We start from the raw sequence: 16,031 nt of genomic DNA, 5'->3' as shown, positions 1-16,031 counted from the left end.
ACAGAGAAACTTTTATATTTTTGAAATTTATCATCACCAATCATAACTTATACTAATCAATTAGTTTAATAATATTAAAATTATTTTTAAAATTATAAAATATTAAATTTCAATTAAACCTAAATAAACTAATATATATATATATATATATATATATATATATATATATATATATATATATATATATATATATATATATATATATATATATATATATCTTATTATAATATAAAAGAATCTCATTTATAAATAAATAATAATAATATTTAACGTAATTTCCTTTTTTAAATATGGAATCTATTTATAGATATATAATTTTTCACTATCAAATAATAATCATTTAATAAGTTCGAAACTCCACTACTTTAATTTTTTTTATCATAGAATCAACCGAAATTTATTTATATATTCAACCATTAATCAGTGGACCATTAATTTGGACACCATCACCATAAAAAATTATATAAAATCTATCATTAATTATTTATTAATTCAATAACATTTAAGAGATATATACACACACAATATACTAATTTCAATAAATATATAAATTTATTTCTCTCGTCTTCCAAACATAACTAATATATATAACAGCACATATATATAAAATGAATATATTTATTATTTTAACATCACAATACAAGACGAGTATACTAAACATTCAATCTTCAATTTCTGGCAATTTTGGTAACTTTTCAGCTCTGAATTGTGTTTTATATACAGTAGGTAATGGTCAGAAAGCTCTCTTTTGTCATGGGCTGGACATCCCTTTGATGTGCTGTTCCTAGATTGTTTGTGCTCTCATCTAAGCCTAATGCTGCCATAGGTGAATTTAGAATCTGGGACAACAATGTTTGAACTTGAAATTTGCTTTGGAGAAGGAGCTTGTTTTCATGGGAAATTGATTTGGCTTCCTAACTGATGGAAGTCCTTAATTCCACAAGGATATGTAACAATAGGCACGATAAATTGGTTTGGAAATCAAAGGACAACTTCATTAGTGCGCTCTTTTTATAGGTGCCTTGTAAATAATGTGCCTCAGTATTCTCTTAGCGCTCCTAAAGTTTGGATGGGATTGACACCTCCAAAGGCTGAGTTACTTGTTTGGTTTGTGTGTAATGAAAAATATACGCACCAGAGAATGGTTGTGCCGCATCAATTTTATTCCTCAGGCTGAAAATGCTTGTGCTTTCTGTGAAGCTGTGAATGAGACCATTCCTCACCATTTTTTTTGCATTGTAATTACTCTTGGCAGATATGGGCATGCTTCTTTAGATGGTGGGAAATTAGTTTTGTTGTTCCTCAATCAGTCCATTTGCTCTTTGAAGAGTGGAAGTTTCTTAGTAGTGGGAAATTCCAAACAAGATTCTTGTCTAATATCTTCTTTGCAATCATCTGGTCAATCTGGTTGGCTCGAAATGACAGAATTTTTAATGGGAAAGAATTGCTCTGTCACTTCAATCTGTTCTTTGATCTTGCACCGATTATCCGTTTGGATGAAAGCACTTGATTCGAGCTTCCCATTAATTTACTACCACTGATCTGCTTTCCACCTCTATCACAATTCGATCTCGGACCAACATTGCAAAGCATCGCCCCCCAATCTCTTGGCTTTCTCCTCCACCTGGTTCTTGCAAATGGAACGTGGATGGGTCTTCATTAGGTAAGCCAGGTAAGAGTAGAATTGGTGGAGTCCTTAGGGATTCGAATGGTTTTTTTTTTTTTTTTTGTGCTACTGGTATATTGGGATGTTGCTGAGTTTAAAGCTATTCAAAAGCTCTGGAACTATCTCTAGTCAGTCCTTGCGTTTTAAATTCTGGTGCTGAGATTATAATTGAGTCGGATTCAAAGATTGCAATCTCTTGGTCAATGAACATAGACACTATTCCTTGGCGTGCTAATGCTGTTGTTAACTCTATTTCTGCCTGCTTAAATGTTCTTCCTCCAATGCTATTTTCTCATTCTCTTAGGAAGGCAAATTTTGTAGCCGACTCTTAGGAGTCTTTCGGTCTAATGATTTGGTTGCATTAGTTTGATTTCAGTTTGATATCTTGTAAATTAAAAAGCTGATCGGTGTATTAATTAGGAGACTGCCTGATGGCATTGGTTATTTAGGAGTCTTTCTTCCTTGTTTTTTATAATTTTTACTATAAATTTCTCTTACTCATAAAAAATAAAATAAAATAAAATAACACGTATTTTTCTCTTTAACCTTTTTTTTTTTTTTTTGTAATTTCTGCACACAAGTTAAAGTCTTTATTGCTTATTTTTATTTTGTATATTTATATATATTAAAAATATATTTTCCACCCATAATATCTCTGGAATATTTGTCTAGGATAGGTAAAGCTGCAGAGACAACGACTCCTGGCCCCTAAATCACCAGGCCATAGCCTCACAGAGCCAGTGCTGGATTGCTGGCCCACCATACCCCTTTGCTTAATGGGCCATCTACACTTTTTTTTATATGTCCATTGGAATTTTGCTGTTACATTTTTCTTTCTTTATTTTTCTCAATGAAAAAAAAAATTAAGAGTAGTACCTTATAATATAATTGAGTTACCAAATATATATATATATATATATATATATATATTCAGACTGAGATGAGAATAAATTAAATATTTTGATTTTTCCCTGAAAAATAACAACTAGTATAAAACATTGTTAATTAAAATAAGATTTAATGACTAAACAATATAAAATTTTGACATTTTAATTTCAATCAAGAAAAGTGATCAAATTAATTAAAATAATATTTTTATTATCATTTAAATAAGAAATATATATACATATATATTTTTTTAATCATTTGAGTAGTCTGTGTTTGCTGTCGTGGGGAAGGTTTGCTGTACTGGTGGAAACACGTATATTAGCGGCTTTAGAATGTGGGCCTCATTCTAATAATGTAGCCCATTCGTCACACACACTCTCTATCCATTTATCAATCTATCCTTGCTCAATTCCATGCTAATGCTGTCTATTTCTCAATCTCTAACAGAAGAAGCCATGATACCATGAACCTTAAAAATTTTTCTTTTTAAAAAAATAAATAATAATTAAAAAATATATATATCTTCCCATCTCCTGCAGTCTGCACCGCACGATCCTTTCTCTTTCTTCCACATATTCCCATGCTACTGGTTCCAATCGTCCAAAAAGCAACCTCCACCTCCATTTGCCACCGAGGACATTTTCACGCGACTCCTGCCACGTGACTCCATTTTAAGCGTGCCTTGCATGGGAATACTTTCCTTATTTACGATCTCTACCTCATTCTCTTGCCTCATTTATATTAATTTAATGATATTAAAATTAATTATAAAGTTTTGAGTTTGGGGTCATAATTTGAATTTTTGTAAAAAAAATTATATTTTAATTTTTTAAATTATTATTAAGTGATTGACATCAGAGATTTAATCACACTTATTTTGATTATATAAAAATTAAGGGGAAAATTTTAATATATTAAATAGTTTTATAAATTAATATATTAATTATAATCTCAACAACGCTTATCATATGCAGAAGCACAAAGACGGTCCCGCATGACAACGTCATGGGAAGACGGAAAAGTCATGTGGTGATCACGTGGGCTAGCTGCTGTTGTGGACCAAATTTTTCCACGTAGGATAGAGCGGAATCTGCCGCCCCAACAGTGGTTGTGACACGTCATTACTCAAATCTTAGATAAATATCTGCCTTCTGGTCCACAAAAGTAAATGCTCTGCTCCTAAACGTCCGCACCGCTTGCCATTTTTCCATAATTCATGGTCCACGTGGCACAAAAATAACCGTGTTATTTTTAATTCCACAGATAAAGCACACAGTTTCTTTCCACTGCGGTACTGTTCACGTAAATACTAAATACACTCACTAATATGAGCGGCTGAGATTGTGTGGAGTATTATACTTTGTAAACGTGGTCATTAGCGTGCAGAACTCAAAATTCTAAAATCTAGAGTCGTTTTGAAGAAGCTAAGGGTAAGGGGGGAAGATTTTTATTTTTATTTTTATTTAATTAATTTTTGAGAGTAAGAGCGATTTAAAAAAAAAAAATATCACGTAATTATATGCGGGAAATTAGGGTGGTTTTGATAAATCCTGCAAGTTGTGCTTTTCCTTTACCTCTTCCTCTTCTTCTTTTCTTTTTCTTCTTCTTCAATAGAAATCTTCAAACCCCAAAAGGAAAACGCAGAGAGAGAGCTGAGACAAAGAGATAGAGAGATGAAAGGGTGTGAGCTTTGTGATGGCGCCGCGAGAATGTATTGCGAATCAGACCAAGCTAGCTTGTGTTGGGACTGCGATGAGAAGGTCCACTGTGCTAATTTTCTTGTGGCCAAACATTCCAGAAGTCTTCTTTGCCAAGTTTGTCAATCTCCGACGCCGTGGAAAGCATCCGGTCCTAAGTTTGGGCCCACTGTTTCTATCTGTGAATCTTGCTTTTCTTTGCATAACGGAAAGGATGGTGAAATCGATGAGGATCTGGACGAGAGCCAAGGAGGAAATGAGCAGGAAGATGAATTTTTAGATGATAGTGATGATGAGGATGATGATGATGATGAGGAGGAGGAGTTGGAGGAGGAGGATGGGGAGAATCAGGTGGTGCCATGGTCAGTTACCTCGCCTTCACCTCCGGTGGCGAGTTCTTCGAGCAGCGAAGAGGAAATTTCGAGTAGATTTTTGGGAGCGAGTGCGGCGGCGTTGAAGCGGATTCGAGAGAATAATGCAGATCTTGATTCTGATGTATGTGTTTCTATTTCTTACTCTTTTTTTTTCTGGTTTAAAAACTTTCGCTTCTTTGAAATGCATTCTCTGAAGAGTTTATGGATCTTGGATATAAAGTTTTTATAAATTTTCATTTCTTTTCTGATATTTTTCAAAAAATAAATTTTGAAATTTCAAATAAATTGAGAAATTATCCTAAAATTAACAATGAATTGAAAATTTGAAATGAATGCAGGATGAGAATGGATGCTCCTCTTCTCATTTGGGCTGTGGAAGACTAAGCAACGAAGAAGGGAATTCAATGGCTTCATTTAGACCATTGAAGCAAGCAAGGACGATCGGTGGCGTTGGAGCTCGAGGTGGTGAAGTAGAAGATGATCATGATCATAATCATGGTCAAGCAGAGTCAAGATCAACCGCCATTATTGACTCCCTCAAGAGACTCCAGAACGAAATGGTATCCAACAGAGAAAGCGCATCTGCAACCATTCTTGGCATTAGCAGATTGTGCAGAGATCGCAATCGTTGATTTCAATCCAACTAAGTCTTTCTTTCACCATTGTATAACCATACATTTCGTGATCAATTTTCAGTAATATTAATTATTTAGTTGCTATCATAATTTGCAAATCCAGCTCCTTTTTTTTTTTCTTAAATACTTTTATCCTTGTATGAAATCGTGTGTAAATGAGAGGGTGCTTGTTTGATATTGAATTCTACCGCTTCAATTTTCTGTTTTTTTTTTCAGTATTCAAAATTTATTTGTTTACTATTTAAACTATTGACATCTGATAATATAGATTAGAAAATTAAAATTTAAAAACTTATTGAAGTTGGGGTTTCTTTTTATGTGAATTTTAGACTTGGGGTTCATGAACCTGTTTAAGCCTTTCATATTTTGTGCAGATGGAGAAAGCATGGCAGTGCATATTTTTGTGAACTCAAAAAGGGAATAACATGGGATACCTAATTTGGGCATCTGGTAGCACAATAATGACAATAAACAAACGTTGCTTTCACTTGTACCACAAAATTCTTGTTTGGTTGGCAAACATGGTCTCACTTGTCACATATGGAATGGCATAGTCCACATTATGGCATGGGTGCCACATTTGAATATTAAAAGAAATATATGTATATATCGCGTTGAAGCTGTAGCTTATTAGGTGGGATGAATGTAAACCATGGAGGGGAGTAAACGTGTGAGGAGGATGGGTGGAGGAGAGGAAGAGGTATTGAACGGACCAAAGTATTTTGGTGTTAAAAATTTGTGGTTTTTATGGTAGCACGCATACATGGGAAATGAATATGGGAATGGTTGATAGAAAACGTAACCCCACTGCAATTAAGTATAAAATATTAGTGAAAAGAAGTCCACTTGCGTCACTCCATGTGGTTTTGGTAGGACTTGATTTCCTTTACTTGCTGGATATAATAAGATATTTGATGTTTGGCTATTTTGAATTTGTGATAATTTTAGGCAGCTTTGATTTGATTTCTCATCTTCACTTCACTGCACTGCTATATGTCGAAGATATTTATTTTTCTGTTGGAATTCATTATTATCACGTTAGTGATAAATTTGATGAGAATTAGATAAGATCAAGAAACCAAATCAGTATGAGCCATCACATCAAGTTGTCTTGAAGAAGCAAGGAATTGGGTTCCTTCCATATATAGATCAATGGCCAATTACACATCTTGACTTGAGAAGGTCCAAAAGGTTAATAAAATGTCAATTTTCAAAAATTAGGGGAAAAAAAAAAAAAGAAAACAAGGTAAATTCAGAAAAGTTAATATGAACGCTCATCTAGCATTGACGAGAATACCGAGTAAATTGTGTGGTAGGGAATGTGTAGCGTCACCAGGGGAGTAAAAAGACAAAAAAATAAAAACACTGCCTATCTTTGGAAGTCCACTGTATTTCTTTGTTGGGGAAATGTCAATTGTCAAGTTGATTTTGAAGTTGGCAGCCATAGGGTTGCATGAATGATTGTTTTTTTTTTTTTTTAAGCTCAGGTTGGATGAAAGATTTGATTATATATATATATATATATATATATATATATATATATGTATGTATGTATGATTTTTTTTTTCTCTTGGCTTGGAATAATGAGGGGACTGGGGATGAAGTAATTGATAAGTTGATACGCGGTGTTGCTCCATCTGTCAGATATATAGTGATGTCTATGTGAAGGAATCGGCTCAAACCACTTTGTTGAAGCCTATTCATTACACAACCCAAACCTATGATGCCAAATTCCACTAGGCCTTTGAGAGAGAGAGAAAATAAATAAATAAATAAATAAATAAAAACCTAAGCCGCCTATCAAGTGTTGAAGTATTGCCACGTCTTACTTCCATAATTGGCACAATATCCCTACACGAGGAAAAGTAAAGAAAGGAAAAAAAAAAAGCTTTCTCAGTTATATATAATAATTATTTTAATATGAATATTAATGTTAACATGAACAATTTATAAAATATTTTTGTGAATACTTCTAATTGGTATCAATATAGCTATTATTTGACTAAGTTATCCCTCAACACCAGAATTATAAGTTTTATCTAAATTATTTGTATTTTTTTTTTCTGGTATATTTAAAAAGGCAAAAATATTATTATCTTTAAAGATGAACATTGATTTTTTCAAGATATTATTTCTTTCTAAGGCCATTAATAAAGCCGGAAAGTTTACTTCCACTGAATTGGAATAGCGACCTAATCAAGTGATTCATCCTCCGATGAATGCTTCCTAGAACCATCAAAATTATTTTTGATGTTGCGGTAAAAGAGAGAATATGATATTCATTGCTACTGTTGCTCATAGTTTATTGGAACATTCTCTTGAATGGTATTCATTGCTACTGATATTCATTGCTAGACATATATAAATTATCACATATCCTTTAACTTTGTACATAGAGAATGTAACAGGGCAACTCATTCCATTGCTCAAAACATACTCTATAACGACTCTTTTAATTGTAATCCTTTACGTGTCTTTTTTTTTTTTTTGTGTTTAAGACTTAATAAATTGGCATTTTTGACAAAAAATTGAGTACCCTTACATTGAACATTATTTTATTTTTTCAGATACTGAAAAATCAGAAAAAAAAAAGCTTATATAACACATAAGGGGTTAATTCTTTTGAATTTTTTTTAAACCTTAAATAATATTTTCATAAATTTGAATATTATTAAATATAATAATTTTTTAAAATTACTGACATTAACACGAATTAGTTTGAGACAAGAAAATTTAATATACATAATTAATTGTTCATCAAAATATTGTGAAAGAAATTGTTAGAACTATGAAAAGTTATAAAATAATATACAATTTAATTCTTCCGATTTAAAAGTCTTAACTACTTTAGTATTTAAATTTGCGAGAATATTTTGCATAATACACCCTTTTTAAAGTTTTTATAAAAAAAATAAAGAAAATAATTGAATGAAAAAAGATATCTAAAAAAATAAAATTAGAAAAAAAAATAAAATCAGAAAAAAATTAATACTTTCGTAATTTTTTTTAAAATAAATAAAATGAGACAAAACTTTTTTAAGACATTACTCAAAATGAAACGAGTTTTAAAACATGATCAAATTTTTAAATTTCAAAAACTTCCTTCGAAGACAAAACAGAATGAAATTATTAAATTGCTTGTTTTTCCTTCTTAGAACATAATTATTAAGAATATAATTACTTTTTATATTTCAATTATGTTAAAATTAATTATTTAATTCCTTCATTTTCAAAATATACATGACTTGATCCTTTACATGGGTTTAAACGACTATCACATGCCATTCCAAAACCCAACACCCAAACAGCAATTGCCTACCTTTATTATTATTATTTTAAAAAAAAAAAAAAAAAAAAAAAAAAGAGGGTAGTAATGGTTGAGCAGATTTGAAAAAACGGCACAAATAAACTCGTAGAGATTCAATCTTCAAGAGAAAAATGATGTACATAACAATCCAGCAAAAACATGTTTCTAAAGGACTAGCAGATAATCTGAAAACCTTACATTCATTAGCCATACTTATATCACCACAAGTCTCTCTCTATTTTTCATACATGGGAACCGATGACAAGAGAGAAGCAAAAGAAGTATTTCTATTTTGCAGATGGTCCAACAAAACAACGCCATGTCTCTCTTAGCATGCCACACCTAATCTCTGCTGATGCATAATTGGATCTACATGACAATTACAAAATGTTGGCACAATCAATCAGGGAAAAAAATGCATTAGATACAAACAATTTCATGTTTGTGCTGGATGGGTGAGAAAATATCCTTTCCAAAAGCATGAATAGTACAAAGTTATCAAAATGGAAAAGAAAATAACAAGTGGAACACCACTGCACATTCAAATGTGTGGGGAAAAGGATTTTTAAGAACCACCGAAATTGAGATTTTAAGAATCAGCCAGCTTACCTGCTATGAAGAGGAGCTAGCCATGGATTCCAAAGCTCAGTCTATGCACCTGTCAAATAAGAAAATATTGACGTCATTTACCATGCAAATGTATATAAATATGAATGCCAAGCCTTCGCATCGGGTTTTTCATTTTCACGGGACTTAGTTTTGTTTGTCTCTCCTCAGAATCTCTGGTTTTGTTTGCGGGAAAGAGAGTGGTGCAGGCCTCTTAAGATAGGTTTCAAAAAATATTCCAAAAGGAATGCCGAGGCAGCATCTCCGACAAGGATTTGGATTTTGGACAAAATTAGATGCCAATGACCTTATTTTACATAAATAAAAGTTATATTATTTATAAGAGACAAGGCAAAGGGCAAAATAGTATTTGCCTTTCTCGAGTCTGTGCCACATATAGCACACCATCAAACAACAATATTACAATCATGGAGACAAGAACAGTCAACACATCATATGACAGTTTTATCTCCTTTTTACCAGAGTTGACAAGCATGGGGATCACAGTGAACTCAATACGCAACAGTATTAGATAAAAGGGGAATAATAGAGACTGAGCACTTCTAGAGAGATTGCAGGTATACTTTTTTAAATGCATCAATTAACAATAGTTGCAACAGCGGTAAACATACTCTCCAACAAAGCAGTTAGGGAATTACACCACAGATGCCAACTTTAAAAATCAGACAAAAGTGCCAAATAAAACTACCCTTTATCCTACGTCTATCCTACAGCAAGACAAACAAATTTTTAAAAACCCCTAATGAACAAAAAATAAAAAAATGAAATCAATCTCACTGGATCACAATGAACAAGATAAATTTTAGAAGAACTTGTACTACTACCCACCTGACAGCATATTCTATTGCATTTCACATTCCAGTAAAACCACTATTTAATGCTCAGTTAATATAACACACTAACATATGAAATCCTTGGCCTCACCTTTTATCATCTATGACCTATCCACATAGAATTCCTTCACTAGTTAACCAGCTAGCTGCCTGCCCAGTTAGACAAATATTCCAAGTCTCAAATGCAAATGCCTCATATCACATGCTGATGTTGAATGCGTGTTTAATAACTAAACAGGACCCAGAAACTCTTGATTGACATCATGGTCTAAGTATCAATAGTGATACTACCAAAAAAAAAAAAAAAAAAAAAAAAAAGGAAGAAGAAGAAAAGATGAACGGAATAGAATAAAACTCCCCAATCTGGTTAGATATCCCCCAAGGACACCCCTCTGTTACTCTTAGGAGCAACACCACAGCACCATTAAGAATATTTCAACCAGTAATGACAAAGTGCAAATTTGCTTCTACTCACTTGTATACAAAAGGGTTCAGTTACAGTTCCAAATGCATTGAAAGATAATCAGGTATGCGCCAGTTAAAATTTAATCTATTTGCTGACGTGAAAAGAGAGAAAGGGAAGTGGAAGAAAGAAAACTATTCACAGCAACATAATGTTTATGGTGTGGTAGCTAAGTAACACAGATCTAGTACTCTTATTGTCAGTCGTCAAAAATATAAGATTCATTTCTCTCCATAAGGTTCACTGAACAAATGGGATAACTATGGCATATAAGTAATTAACCACAAAAAAGGAAAAGATGAGGCTCATTTCATGCTCAAGTATTTCACGTTTTACATGATCAAGCCCAGCATAAACCCATACCAAAGACTACCATCCAACGAAGCACTTTGAGTGTTTGTCCAACTTTTCTTGATCAATTTATTCAAACTCCTTTCATTAGTTTTCTATTAGGGCATAAATATGCACTTTCCACCAATTATGAGGAAAAATTTTCCCACTTCTCCATGCAGAATCAATTAACACTACCAACAATGTTACCTATAATAAAAATTAAAAAGATAAGTGTCCTCTCCTAAAGAACTTGTCAATATCCAATAATTGTTTTGATGGAGAAATAGACAACTCCAACCTCTAAGAAAAGATCTAGGAATGAACAACAATAATATCATGTTTCATCTACATTGCTCTCTTCAAAATTAAAAAAAAAAAAAAAAAAAAAAAATCTACATCGCTCTTAAATGTCATGCCAATACAATTAGACCACCTCGGATAATAATCCTCATTTTAGCATGACGTGTATGTTTTAATAGGGATAACCATGCTCATTACCATAAGCAGAACCTCAAGAAAACCAAGTTTGTTGTGATAATTAGCATAATTATCTAATTATGTCAACTGGATGCACGATTCTTATAATTCATAACAAAGCACTCTCCATCACTTAAGACATTCGTCATCTTCAAAAGCCTTATCAAAACATCCACACACCAATAAGCAATCCAACCATCCAAAAAAAACTGAAAAAATAAAACCTTAAACAATCATGTAACAAACCCAAGTTCAAGCCAAAGAAAGTAGCAAGACTGTCAACCATAATCACAAGGTTTAATGGCGAACCTAGAATATAATGCAAACACAAAATCAAAACCATTAACATTTAACAACGAGCAAAAATCTAACCTTTGCGATTGGCGTCCTCCTCGTCTTCCTCCTCAATAGGGACGTTAACGTTAACTACGGCCTCGCCTTCACCATTTCCACCAGCTTCCTTATCATCTGGATATCTAACCACCACCACCGGACACACGCAATGATGCACACAGTAATCACTCACACTACCCAACCTCCCATCGCTTCCTCGTTTGGCTGCTCCAAACCCTCTGCTCCCCATAATCACTGCACTCAACCCTAACCTCTCCACCTCCAAACACAGTCTCTCCTTCATGTCATGGTCCTTTACAATGTGGATCTTATAAGGGATCTGTGCTTCCCTCAGCGGCTTCGCGAGATCCCCCGCTTTGGACGCCGCAAAGGCGTCGAAATCATCCTCGAGCTGCTGCTGTTTTTGGCTATTGTCATTGCCGTGCCCTTCATGAGATGAATTTGAATTGTCTTTATTGAAGTCAGGCTGTGAGGAATGGGTAGGGGTTTGCGTGGGGCTAGGGAGGGGAAGTGGACCCCAGTCAGCACCGAAAAGGACGGAGGTTGGGCTGACATGTAGGAGGATGACAGCATCCCCTGGACGGATATAGTGATGGACAGCCCAGCGGACGGCATAGGCACTCTCGTCGGAAAGGTCGACGGCCACGCCAATCTTGCGGCGAGCGCCGGCGGTGGGGGTAGGGGTAGCGCCGGGATGGTGGGGGTGGGGGTGGCGAGGGGAGGAGGGGTGGTGGATCTTGATGGTGGGGAGTTGAGGGTGGTCAGGATCTACAGGGTTTTGTTGAGGATTCATTGTTTGGAAGGAAAGCTAAGGATGAAGTAAGTGATGATTGCAATTGCAGAGAAATGAAGACAATTTTGGTGGGTAGGACACGAGAGGAAGGTATATTAGACAGAGAAACCTTTGAAAATGATGGGGAATAAATAAAGCTTGGTTTTGTTTTGGGTTGGTCTTGGGCCTAGGCCTTGGCCTTGGCCTTCACTTTGGTGTATTATTAACAGTAATCTTCATACGTAACAAAATTTTTAAACAAGTAAAACGCTTGTTGCGATGCTTGGGAATTGAAATTCAATAAAACTTTTGGTTTTATTTTGTTTATATTTTATTTTTAATTTTTTTTATTTTTTTATTTTTTTATTTATGAATCATTAAAGATACTTAAGGTACAAATCCTCTGCGAGTGGACGTGCCGGAGTGGTTATCGGGCATAACTAGAAATCATGTGGGCTCTGCCCGCGCAGGTTGGAATCCTGCCGTTCAGGTATTGTAAATATTTTGCTATTTTATTTTGGTATATGAAAAGGACGAAGATTAACAAATAGTAACAGAAAAATAAAGGGTTGAACATGAGGAATCTTCGTCTACCCAAAAACTACTTATTAGGGACATACATAAATTAAGTGTTAGTTTAGTAGAATATAGCATAACTTTAATAATTTCAGTTTTTGTGAGATTCCTATCAGACTGAGAAATTTTTAGGTGTACTATAATTATGTGAGACCTACATTTTATATTATATAAATAATTCACTTTTCTGTAAGAGATAGGGTATTATTTTTTAGTACTCCTCGCGTATTTAATAATTAACTTATCAGACGAGTAGGTCTAAAATAATTTAGGGTATAGGGTATAGTTGAAACTTTGACAGTAACCTCTAGAAGAGCTAGAAGTTCATCACCCATGCAAAGTTACGAAGGGATAGGTAAAGATAGACAAAGGTTGAAGGAGGATTACTGCCAAATATAAAATGACAGGATGCATAGATGGAATAATGAGAGAGAGAGAGAGAGAGATTAATAAAGCTGATAACAAGTAAGACAAGCAGATCTTAGGGGCTGATCGCTGATCAGCAGCCAGCCCACCAATAAAAAAGGAACTTAGAAAATGCTTCCACTTCCACAACCTTATTCTAATCATATACCATTCAGAGACTAACAAAGACAGTCAGTTTCTCTCTGGCCTCTGCAATCTACATATGTGCATAGTTATTGGCTTATTGCAGATAATTAGTTCTAGTTTGTGTCATAGCGTGGTGTAGCCTGCAGGATATATATATATATATATATATATATATACTGAGCTCATCACTAGCTAGCGCTAGCAGCCGCTGATCACTGGCCAGTGTGTCTGTTAAGAAAGAAAAGGTTACATATTTTAACTTGTCTTTAAGGCCTTGCTTTTTATATATCTTTTTCACCTTCTTTAAAGCACCCCTTAAAGGTTTTCTTGACACCCATAAACAGTATACAGAGATGCTGTTATTGTGATTCAGCACTTCAAACATGCAAACTTCTTCTTTAACAGAAATCAGAAATCCCTTTCCCTTTTTATTTCTACCCAAAATTAAGTGAGAGAGAGATTTGCTAGGGTTTTCAGCTTCACACAGCAAAAGCTTAAAAGCTCCTTCTATCATGGAAGTAATTAATAAATATATAATACATCTTACATAAAAATTATTCTTTTTCTTCATATTGCGTTTGCATGTTTTCTAGCAAAAATTAAATTTTCATAGCACTTCTATGTATAAAAACATAAAAAAAAATGTTGGAACTTCGCAATCACAATTTCATGCTGATAGAAGTGATTAATTAATGGAGATTTAGAAGAGTACGATATAGATCATATAATGCTATAGGATCAAGTTGATTTACAATTAATACGGTTTGAAATGTTTCTAACAATTTAGAACATTTAGGTTCGATACTTGAAAAATGCATTATTAAAAAGGATAATTACGAATCCAAAAATTAAATCCAACAAAAAACAACTTTTTAATATTGTCTTTGCTTAATCAATGCGAAAACATTGATTATGAAAATCAATTAAAGAGGACTATTGTAAAAATATTTAATTTTTTATAATAAAATTACATAATTATTTGCATTATCCTAATAAATGCGGATGAACTGCAGATGAACTTGATCCCACAGCAAGTCTGGAGAAACAATGGTAAGACCATAAAGAAAGCTAAGCAGTTCTGACAATCTTGGAGAGAGAGGGAGAGAGAGAAAGGGTATGTAGTGCACCTCTTTGGTAGGTGTATCAGTTCAAGAACAAATGGAAACGAAAAGGGTTTGGATTCTTGAGGTATGGGAATCAAACATACACACAGATATCCAAAAGCACCAAAACCAAAACAGAAGTTACCCTTTGTCTCTAACATGAAAGCTTGAGGGACAAATCAACAGAATTAGAAGCAGCATTAGATGCACTACTGGAACCACTGTAATCAGAAGTCGTAACACATGAAGCTTCACCACCTTCCACTACGGCAACTGACGCTTCTGCAGGAAATTCCATTTCCTTGGAACAAGTGCTGCTTTTACCACTTTTTTCTCCTGGGAAAAACTCATATTCCATGAAAACAGTTCCACCCGTTGTGTTTCCCTTCCTGTGGATTGCCACTAACTCTACACCCTGCAAGACCCACAAACCAAACAAATTAACATTCATCAGGTCTGTGAAAGTCACAAAGAAATTGAAAATTAATTGCTTTGACTATGTATTATATCTACTTCGCTTAGATTGTGATTGGCGTCGAAAGCACTTCTTGCAGCTCTGGCACTAAATCCACCCATTTGATCATTAAGGTCGATCTGATTTTCAAGATTTAATCCTAGAAAATCAGAACCATTGATTGCTGATATCTCTGCAAACTTTTCTCTCCTTCCATTATGATATCCTATATTCTCCCCATTGAATCTCTTCTTCTGCAACAAATGTTGACTTCCATTAGCAATGAATAACAAAATACAACGATAAAATCTATACATACACAAACATTAAAGAGGAAATAATAGACATAACAAGAAATGGTTTAGCTTTTTTTCTTTTTTTTTTTGTGAGAAGGCTGTAGCTTTTATTAGGGATGTGAAAGGAAAAAAAGAAACCCTCAAGGACTGGTCTTGGACGGAAAGCCACCCAAGTGGTTAACTTTGGTTGAAATCTATTCAGAAAGAAGAATAAAAAACATAAAACTCTTATTTTCTTATCCTTTCCCCACTTTCTTGGAAGCCAAACAGAAGCCACTGAACTGTAAAGCATTAAGCAGGCAACAGAGGAATCTGACAGATAAGATTAATTATATCCAAAAAAAAATCACAGAAAAAGAGCAAATAGACGTAATAAGGATTGGAAAAGATATTTAAAAATCTGGAAGAACAAAGATCTCTCAGACTCAATCGAGAATATAACTGTGTATATGGCATAGTTAAGTTTGAGGCTTAACTAACACAAACTCTTGTTTTACCCTTCCCTTTCTCTTTTCATATAGTTATTTCTCAGGAAACAAACAGAAAGACTAATTTTTTTGAATGCTTCCCCAACCCAATGGAAAAAAAAAGCCTCAAAGAAAAACCTTGACGCAGACATCAGAG

The 16,031-nt window shown here is 33.9% G+C and overlaps 2 protein-coding genes across 2 annotated transcripts; one reads left to right on the top strand and one right to left on the bottom strand.

Annotated features, from left to right (window-relative positions):
* The first annotated feature begins 4,100 nt into the window (after window positions 1-4,100).
* On the top strand, window positions 4,101-5,442 carry LOC110641379 (B-box zinc finger protein 19). The gene is made up of 2 exons (XM_021793080.2): window positions 4,101-4,746; window positions 4,964-5,442. Exons 1-2 carry the CDS (start codon window positions 4,228-4,230, stop codon window positions 5,255-5,257), a joined length of 813 nt encoding a protein of 270 aa, XP_021648772.2. The 5' UTR covers window positions 4,101-4,227; the 3' UTR covers window positions 5,258-5,442.
* A 3,204-nt stretch (window positions 5,443-8,646) lies between these two features.
* Window positions 8,647-12,550, bottom strand: LOC110641377 (universal stress protein PHOS32). The gene is made up of 3 exons (XM_021793077.2): window positions 11,673-12,550; window positions 9,177-9,225; window positions 8,647-8,936 (listed from the first exon to the last, which is right to left on the bottom strand). Exons 1-2 carry the CDS (start codon window positions 12,445-12,447, stop codon window positions 9,218-9,220), a joined length of 783 nt encoding a protein of 260 aa, XP_021648769.2. The 5' UTR covers window positions 12,448-12,550; the 3' UTR covers window positions 8,647-8,936; window positions 9,177-9,217.
* Window positions 12,551-16,031: the final 3,481 nt, after the last annotated feature.

This window comes from Hevea brasiliensis, unplaced genomic scaffold (genome assembly GCF_030052815.1).
Source record: "Hevea brasiliensis isolate MT/VB/25A 57/8 unplaced genomic scaffold, ASM3005281v1 Scaf157, whole genome shotgun sequence".
In the NCBI taxonomy this organism is placed as follows: domain Eukaryota; kingdom Viridiplantae; phylum Streptophyta; class Magnoliopsida; order Malpighiales; family Euphorbiaceae; genus Hevea; species Hevea brasiliensis.
The sequence above is the reverse complement of the archived record's forward strand: the minus strand, read 5'-3'. Positions and strand labels throughout refer to the sequence as shown.

Coding starts and splice junctions, on each gene's coding strand:
- LOC110641379 (XM_021793080.2), top strand. CDS start 4,228: ATGAAAGGGTGTGAGCTTTGTGATGGCGCCGCGAGAATGTATTGCGAA. Junction 4,747..4,963: donor ATGCAGATCTTGATTCTGAT/GTATGTGTTTCT, acceptor AAATGAATGCAG/GATGAGAATGGATGCTCCTC.
- LOC110641377 (XM_021793077.2), bottom strand. CDS start 12,447: ATGAATCCTCAACAAAACCCTGTAGATCCTGACCACCCTCAACTCCCC.